General features: G+C 33.0%; 1 protein-coding gene across 1 annotated transcript; it reads left to right on the forward strand.

The window, feature by feature from the left end:
• Positions 1-702: 702 nt before the first annotated feature.
• LOC21408977 (putative leucine-rich repeat receptor-like serine/threonine-protein kinase At2g19230) lies at positions 703-5177 on the forward strand. The gene is made up of 13 exons (XM_024166727.1): positions 703-790; positions 878-1433; positions 1584-2065; positions 2173-2311; positions 2400-2471; positions 2620-2691; positions 2792-2869; positions 3781-3959; positions 4154-4380; positions 4485-4611; positions 4779-4841; positions 4951-5103; positions 5137-5177. Exons 1-13 carry the CDS (start codon positions 703-705, stop codon positions 5175-5177), a joined length of 2277 nt encoding a protein of 758 aa, XP_024022495.1.
• Positions 5178-14613: the final 9436 nt, after the last annotated feature.

The raw sequence follows: 14613 nt of genomic DNA on the forward strand, positions 1-14613 counted from the left end.
AAAAAAGTAAAAAAATGACATCAATCTTTTACATTATTAAAAAGTAATTTAAAAATGTGAAGTTATCGATATTTTCTGGATGTTTATAGATATAATTTCCACGAAATTTCCGTGAAACTTCACGCTATTTGGTCATTTAAAACTACGCTTTTTACGAAAATGGATACTTCCATGTAAAAATCGATATTTATAGAAATTTCCGTTCTGAAATTACATCCCTATTTCCATAACTCTATTTCAAAATTTGGAAATTTTTACGGAAATGTCGGTGGACAATGTCGATTTTTCAAACCTTGCATATAAGTACTTGTATAATCACAAGTCTTCATGTGTTGTCCGTGGAATTTTTCTTTTGGGTAATTATTAAATCTAGCAGACTTATGAATGGTTCAAATAAGGAGCTGGTGTATCAATCGTCGTCATCAAAAGCTGATGGCATGAAAATGTACCATCTACATATTAAATTATATGTAAGTTGATGATAATTTATTAACGGTTTTTTTTTTTTTTCCGGTTTTCATCTTCCCAGTGCGGTTGTGTATAGTATTGAGAATTGATTGTCATTTTCAAATACAATAAGTCTAATATTTCGTATTATTATAAGATGTAAAGCGCGTAGCGAAATGCAGGGAGCAAAATTATACCTATAGCAACAAAAGCAAGAAATCAATCTGGCCTTAGGATCCGAGGAGCGTTTAAGAAATGGTGATTTCCAAGCATTTTCTTGTCTCAATATTGCAAGTTACTTTGGTTGTTCTTCCATTTCTGATTCAGGCTCAGGACTCATCAGGTTTAACATTCTCCAAGCTAATTTAACTACCACTAACTCCTTCAAAATCTTTCTTATATAGGTACTAATCCATCTAAATCTTTTCAGGTTTCATTAGCATAGACTGCGGGATATCTGATGTCTCAAGCTACACCGACGAAACAACCGGCATCACTTACTTTTCAGATGCAAACTTCACAGAGACAGGCGAAAACCGGGGCATTTCACCAGCATACAAAGAGCAGAATAATCAGCAGCAGCTTTGGAATCTCCGGAGCTTTCCCGAAGGATCAAGAAACTGTTATACCCTGAAACCTTTGGCTGAAGAAAATGGTACTAGGTACCTTGTCCGAGCAGGGTTCTTGTATGGAAACTACGATAACAAAGGCCGTTTAGTATTGGAGTTCGATTTGTACATCGGAGTTGAGCTTTGGGCTACAGTGGTAATTGAGGACTCAGAGACTCCAATAAACAAGGAAATTACTTATGTTCCTTCATCCGATCGCATACATATTTGTCTGGTAAACACAGGCAATGGAATTCCATTCATATCACTGTTAGAACTAAGGCCTCTACAGGACGACATTTATGCAAGTGAATCAGGAACGTCACTTGAACTCTCCGGTCGCTATGATGTTTCTTCAGAAACAGACGAAACAATGAGGTTACACGTTCCCCCGATTTACATATGTTCTTATTTACTGCCTTATTTCTTGATTTTCTATTTTTTTTTTTTTTTAAACGAAATAACTAAAGATAGGGTTCTTTGGTTTAAAAAACACTGGTGGAATAATTTTTTTTTCTTTACGTATAGGTACAAAGATGATATGTATAGTCGTGTATGGTCACCACTCGTGTGGAAACCAGTAATTACTACATCCTCTAGCAATGAGAACTCTATATCCAATAATAGCTACCAGATACCATTCACTGTTATGAACACTGCTTATACAGGAAACAAAACTACTCGTTACTTGTATATAAATTGGAAAAAGTTGAACAGCTCCGCGACCTACTTCTTCTACATGCACTTTGCGGAACTAGAAAAGCTCCAAGCCAACCAATCTAGAGAGTTCAATATTTACATCAATGGGGCTGTGTGGTACGGACCATTTGTTCCCAGGTACTTAAGTGCGTTCACAATATACAGCGACCCAGGCAGCAAAACTGACAGTGAAGGAACATTTAATATTTGGCTTAATAGCACTGACGATTCAACTCTACCGCCGCTAATAAATGCGCTAGAAATGTATGTGCTGAGAGAGTTCTCGCAACAAACAACAAGTCAAGCAGATGGTATATGCATTTCGATCGAAAAATTATTTTCTTTTGTAGTTATTGTTCTTTTCTAGTGTTTGTTTCATGACTTTTTTTTTTTCTATTATTGTCAATACGAATATCAGCGGAAGCTATTTCAGATGTCAAGTTGGTGTACGGATTAAAGAGAAACTGGCAGGGAGATCCGTGTGCCCCTGAAACTTACCTATGGGACGGTCTTAATTGCAGTTACAATGCCAATAGTCCGCATAGAATTGTTTCTTTGTATGTCTTTGATTGAAAAAATATTCTAAATCATATTACCCCTCTTAAAATATTCTTGTTAACCAGTATTATTTTACCATGAAATCAGGAATTTGTCATCAAGCGGATTAAAGGGAGAAGTTGCTCCTTCCATTGCCAGCCTGAAAATGTTAAAAATATTGTAAGTATTAATATTTAAAAAGTCACATAATAATTTGGAAAGTAAAATTCGATCCCAATAACAAATTTAACTCTTAATTAGTTTATTTTATTAAGTGTTGCCATCACTGGACTTTTGGACAAGTTTAGCTATAATTTACTGATATCAGGGACTTATCAAACAACAACCTGACTGGAACAATCCCTGAATTTTTAGCTCAACTGTCATCCTTGAGAGTTTTGTAAGTAATGATGAGGTTTCTTTCCCTTGATTTTATATTGTTATTTTAACTTGATGATAGAATAAATCAATCACAAATCATGTTTTCTGTCTCTTTTCAGAAATTTAAAGGGAAACAACTTTACAGGTCCAGTTCCGGATGCACTTACTAAAAGAGCGGAGAATGGCCTTTTGTTAAGGTCTGCCCTATGCGGAAATAAATAATCCATCTTATCTCTCTTAGACTAAAAAGAAGGAAAATAGTAGAAAATAGGCCAATATGAAAAGCTTAAGAAAGTATATAGGTCATTTTTTAGTTATAGAAATTAATAAGCCATAACTTATCAAGTTATGGCTCATAACTAGATAAGTTATGGACAAACTTGTCAAGTTATGGTTCATAGTCAGACAAGTTATGGATGAAAATAGTAATTTGGCCTATTTATTAACTTATGTAAACTATTGGCTTATTAATTTTAATTCATCTCAAGTCTTGGCCTATTTTCCTCTTTCTCCCTAAAAAGAAATTGCAACTCAATTTCTTTATTAATTTTTTTTAAGGATATTTAACATTTTATACCATTTGTTTTGAGTTTAGTCAAAAGCTATACTTTCAAGTTTTTTATCTCATTAAATATATACCTTCAAATTAGATAATTTTATACCTAAATGTATACATTTCCATAATCAGCCTATGATTTTAACCTTAAAATGCCTAATATACCCTTGAATAAAAAATGAAAAAAGAAAAAAATTAAAAAAAAAACTTTAAACTTATGGTTTTGACCTCAAAAATTTGCAAACTACCATTGAAATGGGCTTTTTTTGTGTTTTTAATCTTTATTTTTTTGTAATATTGGAAAATTTTGGTTTTTTTTTTCTTTTTTTCTCTAGGATAGTTTGGTCATTTTAAAGGTCAAAATCAATTATTGACCAATATAAGATAATTTCATATTAAATCTAATTTGAAAGTATACATTTGATGAGATTAAAAATTAAAGGCATAAATTTTAAATAAACCTAAAATACAGGGGTTACGCCCCATATTGCCATGAAATAGTTATGAAACTATGTACGACAGGTAATAATAGTTAATTGATCTTTTCAACAGCATCGACACAAGTCCGAGTAGCACTCCATGTACGTCAGGGTCATGCGGAAAGAAGAAAACTAACTTTGTTGTTCCGCTGGTTGCATCGTTGGGCGGAGTACTTTTCCTCATCTTAACTTTGCTGGCTGTACTTTGGGCCCTTAACCGGAAAAAACAACAAAAAACTAAGGATTCAAGAGGTTAGAATTCAGAATACAGATGTTTACCAGGTCCATTCAGAATTTTCAATCTTCTGCTTACTTAGAATTCATTATCCCCTGAAGGCATCGTTGAAAACATATGTTTGTGTATGATTACTCTTATGTTTTATGTTTCATTATATGGCTTTTCACGTGTACCTTTCGAAATCAAATTTTGGTGATTGTTTGTACAGTTGATACCGTAAATGTGGAATCCAATGAAGAATACTTCCCATCATTTGTCTCTAAAAAGCAAGAGCTTACGTACCCCGAGATCCAAAGAATAACCAACAACTTTGAGAGGGTACTAGGCGAAGGCGGATTTGGCAAGGTTTACCATGGATACTTAAATGGCATTCAAGTAGCGGTTAAAATACTTTCCCCATCATCGGTTCAAGGGCATCGACAATTTCATGCTGAGGCATGTTAATTACCCTAACTTATGTAACAAAAGTGTAGAGAGCAATACCTATATCTGCATATAATGAAATTAACTTAGATGTCATGACTAACTTAAATTTACAGCTCAAACTACTTCTGAGGGTTCATCACAAAAATTTGACTACCCTCATCGGGTATTGCAACGAGGCATCAAATATCGCTCTTGTCTATGAGTACATGGCCATGGGAAACTTACGATCACATCTTTCAGGTTTGTTCACTACTGGCATTATTTAATAAGCTAGGCAGTGACATTTTACCCTTTTATATGATTAGATGGGATTATTCCGAAATCAAGTACATACTGCTTTCTATAAACGAGATAGGAAAGGAGGTCAATTTATTTAACGTTGTTGATTGCAATTTTGTCGGATGTAGGCAGCAGTAAGAACATCTTGAGTTGGGAAGACAGGCTTCGAATAGCAATAGACACTGCACAAGGTTGGAAATAATGGAGGATGAATATTTTCATCATGCTTTCTTTTAAAAACGTTTTATCTTTAGTTTTTGTCTTCTGTTAGATACATGATCTGTGTTTGTTGAAATGTAGGATTGGAATACCTGCATAATGGTTGTAAGCCACAGATAGTTCACCGAGATGTTAAGTCTACTAACATCTTGTTGAATGAAAGGATGCAAGCAAAACTAGGTGATTTTGGCCTCGCCAAATTTTTCCCCACTGAGGGTGGCAATTATATAGCAAGTGGTGCTACTAGCACTCCTGTAGGTATAACAGCAAGCATTGCTGGCACACCCGGGTATATTGATCCTGAGTAAGCAATCTTTTAAACCCAAAAAAAAAAAAAAAAAAAAAAGAATAGAATGAATAAATTAGATCGATTCTTGGGCAACAAGAAAATTGATTTTCATATTTCGTTTTCAGGTATTACATATCAAACTCGTTGAATGAGAAAAGTGATGTATATAGCTTTGGGGTTATGTTACTGGAGATTATCACAGCTCGACCTGTGTTGGCAAAAACACAACAGAATAATCACGTAATTGAATGGGTTAGTTCCATGCTTGGCAAGGGGGATATTAAAAATATTCTTGATCCAAGGTTGGAAGGAGATTTTAGTATCAATTCTGCCTGGAAACTTATTGAGATATCAATGGCTTGTGTCTCCAGAACTTCCACCAGTAGACCAACCATGAGTCGGGTGACAATTGAATTGAAGGAATGTTTGGCAACGGAATTATCAGGAAAGGATGGCCATAGTGTCGCTGAATATTCAAAAGATTCAGTTGAAATGGTTGCCAACAATTTTCTCTCACTGTCTCCCCGAGCCAGGTGACCGCACAGAAGAAAGAAGGGAGATCATTCGTGATGAAGAAAGATTAATGCTCTTGTTGAGTTAATTGATAAAAGTAAAAGAAAGACCAGTGTTGAATGTTTAGTTATTTCCCGCTTCCTGCCTTGTTTTCGCCTGTCCATATTGTACCCTATCTAGACATTATTGCGTGCTTAAATCCTTATGCAATGTTCTTTTATTTCCATAAGCTGTATCTAAAACACATACATGATCCATGCATGTGTTTAAATATAACATGCATGCAGTTGTACTTATTGGTTTGTTTTCAAATATATTATTGGTTGAACATATTTTAGTGTGACGACCCTAACTTTTGATCATCATCCTATGTTCATATTTAACCTCTACTACTTACTAGTTATAACGTCTTAAAAATTCAAGCCAATTTTTTTTTTCATTCTTATCATGTACGTCTAAATGTTGTAGCATTTAGCTAGCATTCTAACAGCATTCTGTTACATTAGTCATACCTAAAATGTTGTAGCATTCTGACAGTATTCTGTTACATTAGTTATACCTTGTGACTAGAGGTTGCTATGCATAGCCTCACTGTCTCATAAGCTTAACTTTCGTTACATAACTTATTTATATTCATAAAATACTATTTACTTTTTACACATAAAGTTTAACAGCGTTTCCAAAATACGTTATGCATCCACAACCCACTTGCCCACACTCCACTACTACATCCTCTCTGCATACCCATCAACAAGTTTCAAGGAGCCGGTGCCTTACCCGAGTTTCCTACAAGACGAACAAACTTAATGAGCTTTCGCTCAGCAAGTATCAATAGGTCATAACAGATGCAATAATTATGCATAGCCATATATGCATTCATGCCATTTATCATAATACATTTTGTACTACTAAAACATATATGGCTTATGTTCTTCTTCTTTCATTACATACTCTGGTCTGCTTTCGTCTCATTCTAGTCGTTCATATTGTGTTTTCACATTCTGAATGACTTTCATTTCGTATTTCTCTTTCTTTTCATTCTTCTTTACAGATACCGTACCTTTATATGGGGCGGTTTCTGGTTTTTTCATTTTCTTGTCTTTTACTTCTTGTGTGTCATGTCCTGTTGTACCATAGCGCGCATAACCAGTGAGGAGTGGGGTTTCATTTCTTTCATAGTCTCATAATAACCTTTCCTTTGAAGGCTGGTATAAACAGGACGTTTGGTCTCTTACCGTTTATCAATTTTCTTATTGAAACGGTAACTTTTGTTAAATCTTATGAATTTGTTCATTTTTGAGCTATTTATCATGAGATTAACTTTTCGTTAACACTTAACTTGTAGTGACTAAGAAAATCCCAGAATTTCAATAATGTAATTCATGTATTTAAGTCAAGGATTTTCCTGTAAAATCATTATACTATGTACATTTTGTGATTGAAGGATTTATGGAATTAACATCTGCATTCCTAAATTCTGTAGCAGATTTCACGTTAAGTTCACATTTTTCCGATCAAGTAAATTCGATCGATAAATTCTCATTGTGCTTTAAAACGAAAGAATTTCCAGTATAGATACAATTTGAGAATCTTAATTTTAAGAATCTCCCAGCACAGTACAAACTAGCATCCAGTACCCGTATACAGGAGAAAATAGCTGTCAGTATAATTTTGGACAGTTTTAAAGAGTAACTTAAGGGAATGGACAAAAGTACAAGGGGTAGGTTAGTGTGTGTGATTTGATGTGATGTGATGAGAGAGGTGAATAGGACTCATGATTAGTTTTTTTCTCCTTTTTCTCTTCACTTGCCCGGCCATTCTTAGGGATTTATAGCAAAAAATTTTGGTTAAATGTTGAGTGTGCTAGAGGATTGATGTGATAGTAGTGATTGAAAGGAAATCATGACATTTTCTTCCTTCACTCTTTCTCTCACATTGGCCGGCCATCTTCAAGGGGTTTTAAGCAAAATTTTGTTTAGTTAAGTAGACTAAAGGAGGTAATAACCTAGTGGTCTATAAATAGAACCAATGTGATCTAAGCCTAACTTTTGCTTTATCTCACTTCCTTCTCCATATCCAAAACCGGTTCTCCAAAGCTCCAACCTTCAAGTTTTCTAAACTTTTCCCTTACCAAAACCAAGCCATCCCTTACCTCACGCACACTCAAAAGTTCCCATAAATCTCACCACAAATCCTAGTTTAAGTTGAATGAGAAAAGGAGGAGTCTAGACAAGCATTTCTCCAAGGGTAAAAACTCTAAAATTCTCTCTTTTTCATGTTTTAGTAAAGTTGGAAATGTAGAAATATTCTTCTCAAATTTCCTTATCATTTTCTAGTTTCAAGCCGTTAACGAATCTTAGAGGAGATCAAAGGCTTTCAAGAGAGAGAACTCTTTAAGGGTAAGATTCTTAAACTCTTCTCCATTATTTTTCTAGCCAACCTTAAGCACGAATTCATGGTGTAACTTGTGGTTCATGATGAGGAATTTTTACGAAGAAGAAAATTTTGAAATCTAACTCTAAGATACAGTAAAATGCAGATTTCAGAAACTGCACAGTTGTTAACAAGACAAAACTAAAACAGTGTCGGTTTCAACAAAAAGTTATAAAAGAACCCGAGATAGAATTCCAGTAAAATACAATGACATTAAACCTCATTTTAATGAAAGTATTCATAAAGGAAGTTTTCAAAGAAAAATGCTTTCTTTAAAGAACATAGTGGTTTACCGAGCGAATTATCCCGACGGCCACCTACGAGCCCAATACGATAGGTCCGTAGAATTTTGAAGATTTAATGTGGGTCCAATGCCCACATTAGTTTAAGAGACTCCGTTGGAGTATAAATTTCAGCGGCATAAAAGTTAGAATGCCATGTATAAGCCCTAGGCCGAATTGGGCCTTAATATCATAGCAAGAGAAATTAAGGAAAATAAGATTTTGAGGATTTAATAAATTAATCTTTATTATCCTTTAGTAAAGGAAATGAATATATGCCTTAAGGAAAGGGTTAGATTTTCCTTCATAAGTTGCTAAAATAGAATAGCAAATAACAGTTAATCTCACACTCTTAATGGGTGTTCATTTTCAGAAGAAAGTAAAAGACTAGGCTGATAGGGGAAAAGGGGATCCCAGCTTTGAAAATCAAGTAAGTAGGAATCTCGCATACAGTATAAATAGATTTTAAAGTAAACAGTACACATGAACTATATATGTTTGAGTACATTTAATGTTATAAATGCTATGCTATGTTATACTACATACACTTAAGCAGTACACCCGAATTATATGTGTTCGAGTACATGATATAGTATGCTATGCTAGGTCATATTGCATTCACCTTAATAAGTCAAGAGGAACTTATAAGAATGATCTCAGTTGAGTGCCGTACCAGCCTCCACAAGGGAGGTAACTCAAGCTCCGCAAGGGAGAAAAGAAAAAAATATAATGTCCTTCGCAAGGGAGGCATTCAGTTCAGTTATAATCATGGTGTCGTGGGGGACCTTGCAAACCCTCACGTCCCGATGATTGCACGTAAGTGGTATGAGCACTCGGGCCCAAAAGATAAGATAAGATAAGATAAGATAATAAGATTCTAATAAGACATCATAATTAAGCATAATTGGCTCATGCATATTTATTCATGTGAACTTATAGTTATTTTGCGAGTGGTAGTTCCTACTTGCTGAGTGAAAGCTCATTATAGAATGTTTATACTGTAGGTAAGCAACCGGCATATAATGCCTGATGGACTGCCGGCGAGTGGACGAACGATGTGGGGCTCAGGATATGAATACCGCTCGCAAATATTTCCGCAATTAGCTTTATGTTATAAATAGTTTTGTTAATTATGATTCTGAAACATATATGTTAAAGTTTGAATATTTTAATTAAGAAAGCAATTTCGTATCTTATGTTTATTATAAGACCCTTTAAAAAAAAATGTTCCGTAAATTTTAAAAAATTTCAGTAAGTACAAGTTAAAAGGTTTGTTACAGTGGCGGCCTCATAGGAGGGTCGCCACATAAATTTTTCTCTTAATTTGACCTCGACTTAACATCGATACATACTTTTCGCAGAATAAAGTTCTACGGCTACTTAAGTCTTGTAGATACATGCATAACATTGTATCAACATTCAAAATTCTAACATATGCACAATGTTTGTGCAACACAGAAAAAAAAGCTTGTTCGTGAAATAGCCATAGAAAAACTAATGTACTTACCAAAGTTTCGCTATCAATGCTTCCCTTGTTTCACTTGATGCTTTCCGACTTCAATCGTTAATCGATCCTATTGCATAATTTTTTTATCATTAGATTCAAAATCTAAGATCAATAATACAATTAAAATTCAATTCGGAAAGGTCTACCATCCTTATGTTTGGTATTTAATCCCAAAATATTTCCTATCTTTAGAATTTGCACTAAAACCATGCACTTTCCTCAGTCGTGGCCCTAATTTTCAGTTTCGGTTCAAAACTGTAAATTCTCATTGTGTTCGGTTTCTATACATCACCGATTATCGAAAGACCTTTCTTTTCACACTTTAATCCCTTATTCCTCTTGAAATCCGGCTTTAGTTCAAAATACTCAAACTAAATTTCGGCAGAGTTCCGCCTATTTCTGCATGTTTCCCGAGCTAACCTTAGCTCGTTTTATCCATTGTTTCCACCACCAAACATAAATCACATACTTTCTCTTTCAAATACACCATAAATCTTAATCATGGTTTTAGGGTTTTCTCAACTTTTCCAATATAATTCTCTATATCAAAATTGCTAGAAACCAAGGTTAAATAACCAAAAATTTAACCTTAGATTCTTAGATTCCATGTTCTCAAACCATTTCAAGTAAAATCTCTACCTCTAGAAAATTTTTCCCTACTCTTCTCTACACATCCACGGCAGCAAAGAAAAAGGAAAACAAGAGAAAATCTTGAAATATCACTTTAGGAAACAAAGGTCAATCTTCGGTGATGCAATGCCTCAGTTAGTCCGTCGATTTTTGGTCTAACTCACTTTTTCTCACGTTGGAAATTTTTTTTCCTCTCTATTCTTCTTGGATGCTCTCTGGTTCTTTTCCACGTACAAATGGCCAATATATGCCTTAGTTCCTCACCTGAACCGACTATCACAAAAGAAAGGACCAATTTTTGTAAACTTTGACTTTTCAAGCACCTTTTTGCAAAAAAATTCACAAATATCTATTGCTTCCACAAAGAGTTGACCGCTGCCCTTCCTTGCTTTGTCCACTTGTCAAAATATCATGCATCCAACCTTTTATTACTTTAAATCTCAACCATTGATAATTTTATAATTATCATTTTTTGGTTCAGTTTAATTCCTATCCAATACGCGTTTTATACACGTTTTTCGGACAGATGGTCAACTTAGTCAACCTTGACCATTCTTGACTAACTTTTTAAGGGCGATATTTTGGTCGACTCTTAGTCAACAAATTTTGACTCGGTCAACTCAAATCAGTCAAAACTCTAATTTTCTCAGTTCGGCCTTTCAAACCCCTTTTTTGTCTGTTTTTCGTTCTGGCTGTTTCTAAAACCCTAGAATTGATATCCTTTAATTCTTTTCCATTTCTTAAACTTATCATTCATGTGTTTACCCACTTGTGGGCTTAACACAACATTTCATACTTCTTTCTTAAATACAGTCTGAAAATCGGTAACTGCATCGTAGTTCAGAAATTTCTGAACTTAAGCTTATAACTTGCTATTTCATACTTATATCAACAAATACTTATCATAAAAGTATTTATATTAATGATACAAAGGATTCTAGAGAATATTATCCTATACAATAATTCTGATAAATTTCTCGGTTATGACATTTAGTGTCAGACAAATAAGCAGTCTTGTACAACTATAAGAGCTTCTTTAGTACAAGGGAAAATTGGAAGGAGGCAAAGGGGCCAGGGAGATCGAGATTTTCTGTCCAATATTTGGTGGCCTAATTGGAGTATAACTAATTAAATCTTACCATATCATCTTATAATAAGTACAAAAATGTTAGTTAAAAGGCAGTTTAAATTTTTTATGCGATTTGGCATGATATGATTAGTTAGACACCAATTGGGACATCAAAATTGGACATAAGATCGGAGGGCATGTTTGGTATTGCTTTTAGAGGCTGCTTTTATCTTCTTCTTCTTCTTTTTTAATAAAAAAGCTACAATAGATTAAGGTGTTTCATAAATTATGCTTTTGTCCAGCAGCTGCTTGAAACTGCTATCAAACAATAGAATTTGAAAAGCATGTCATGGGTTCCTTTTTCACAACAGCTTATGCTGCCATTGTCCAAATTCACTAAGATAACCTTAATACTAAATTCTCAATCTACATATTTTACTTTTTCCATACCAAATTAAAAAACATATATTTTTATAATAGTTTTTTAAAAATTGAAAATCTTTAACATGTATACTCTGCTAAATTCAATTCAAATATTTTTAATATTAGCAAAATGTTGAAAAATAAAAACAATAAATAAGAAATTTAGTAGTTGAATTATTTTTCCTCTTCAATAAAAGTAATTTTTTAAGAAATATTTTAATTTATAAAATTAAATTATATTTTTTACATTATGAATATTTACCATAAAAATAAAAATAAAACTAATTATAAATATGTTTGCTAAAGTATGTCTACTTTCGTTGTTATACATTTCCACAATAATTTTATACACAATTTACCAAACACTTAAATTTCTGTTTTTGGTACTTACAGTAGTTTTGTTAAAATTTTATCAAACACCTATATGCTTCTAGTAATAACAACTTATTTCTAATAGCACAACAACAGTAAAAAATTTTAACAACACAACAATACCAAACTGGCCCTGAGTCCAGGGAGGTGAGGGAGCTACAATAGCATGTCAATTCCGTATAACATGTTGGTAAATTTCTTAATGAGGTCTAATATGCAATTATTTTTATGGAAAAGTTCCCTCCTTTTTTATTCAACATCTAATTTAGCTTTTCTTTTTAGTCATGATTTCATGTCTTTGGCCCTGAGCTTGTATTTTGGATAACTATATTAGTCAAAAAAAGTATTAAACAGAATAATGAGTAAAATTCTAGGCACATGCACTGTAAGAGTAATTTCATTAATTTTCTCTTATTCACTGAGAATAAAATAACTGGGATGAAAAACAAGTGAAGAGTTGTCCCGTTTTAATTACCCCATGATGATCGTGATTTAGAACCTAATTCATTTTCCTATGGAATAATAATGATAACCAGCTCCAAAAGTCAACCATCATAAAAATATTATCAAGTTTCAATAGTTTTGTTATTGTTATTTAAAAAAGGTTATAATTTGGATAATTTTCTATGCTGCACCTGCGCGTCAATGCAACCAGACCGTTGCCCAATTACTGGCAAACATGAAATATTTAACGATCATTCGCTATATTTATAGATATTTGTCATGTACTCTGTGAAATGCAAAAAAAAAAAACAAAAAAAAACAAAAAAAAAAAAAAAACCTTTCACTAAAACCTGTCACTATTTATAAATAATTTCTTAAATCCAAAGTCTTGTTTGAGAAATATTTTGGTCATAGTTTAATCCATACAATCAACATCCCGGGATAAAAGGGGAAAAAAAATCACGACTAAGTCTAAGGTTTACATAATCCTTAAAAACGAAAATAATAATAATAATAGTAATAATAATAGTAATAATAGTAATAATAATAGTAATAATAGTAATAGTAATAGTAATAGTAGTAATAATAATAGTAATAATAGTAATAATAGTAATAATAATAGTAGTAGTAGTAATAATAATAATAATAATAATAATAATAAGAATAATAAGAATAATAAGAATAATAAGAATAATAACAACAACAACAACAAAGGAGGTCTAAGCTTTATTGGTGTGTGTAATGACAATAATAATCTTTTTTTCTCCTTCTCACTTCTTCTTGTATTTGTAATTATAACTTGGATTAACGATGCAATGCCATTACATGCTCGTTGAACTATTGAAAAGATTAATATAGGAGATGCGTCAGGCAGCCAAGTTGGATTTTTTTTTTCTCTTTTGCGCAAACCATTGCTTTTGTATATTAGTTTTAAGATAAGTTAGAAAAAGGAAAGTACCTGAAGCAGAATATAATTTTCTAAGATCCCAGTCTCCATCTACTAAAGCATAAGTAAACTAAGGTGATACGCGTGTAATACGGACTGCTGAAGCAATCATACACCTATAAACTGATCATGTTGAAAGTTTCATAGAGCTTTCGCTTTCTTCGAATTTTAAATCTAGGAGACAATGACTCTGATTTTAATGAGTAACGTTGTTTATCATACGGCACCATACAAGTAATATTGGAGCACCAGTATTGTGGGCGTGTGTTAAAACTTGTTGCGTAGCTCTCTCTCTCTCTCTCTTTTTTTTTTTTTTTTTTTTTTTTTTTGGCTATAGCATGGTATTTTGTTATATAGGATTAATAAATATTAAATATAATGATAGACAACATTGTTTAGTGTATATATATAAAGTTGTTAAGTTGTCAACAACTACCATGCAAGCAAAAATCTGAAATATGAAAGTGTAAATTTAATACAGTCCAAAATACCTTACAAGGTATGTTTATTAATAGCCTCAAAATATTGGGTATAATATTGAAAAAAGAAAAAGAAACCAGCATGCTATAATAATCAACATAGACTTTGGAGTTTATATTTTATCTATGGCGATTATATAATATATATATATACCCTGAAATTGCCCTCATATAAGGGCTTATAACTAGTAATCACTAAGCTCTAAATATTAATTGTATTGATAAATGGGGAGCCTTCATATTGGTCAGTGGCAATAAAACCTGGTCAACAACATATGTGGATGTGCAGATATCAAACCAATAATTAGCCACCCTTAATTACGTTTTAATTTGCCCTGCGAGGAGATTTCTGTTTGAC

The sequence above is a fragment of the Morus notabilis genome, unplaced genomic scaffold, assembly GCF_000414095.1.
Source record: "Morus notabilis unplaced genomic scaffold, ASM41409v2 Scaffold307, whole genome shotgun sequence".
Lineage (NCBI taxonomy): Eukaryota > Viridiplantae > Streptophyta > Magnoliopsida > Rosales > Moraceae > Morus > Morus notabilis.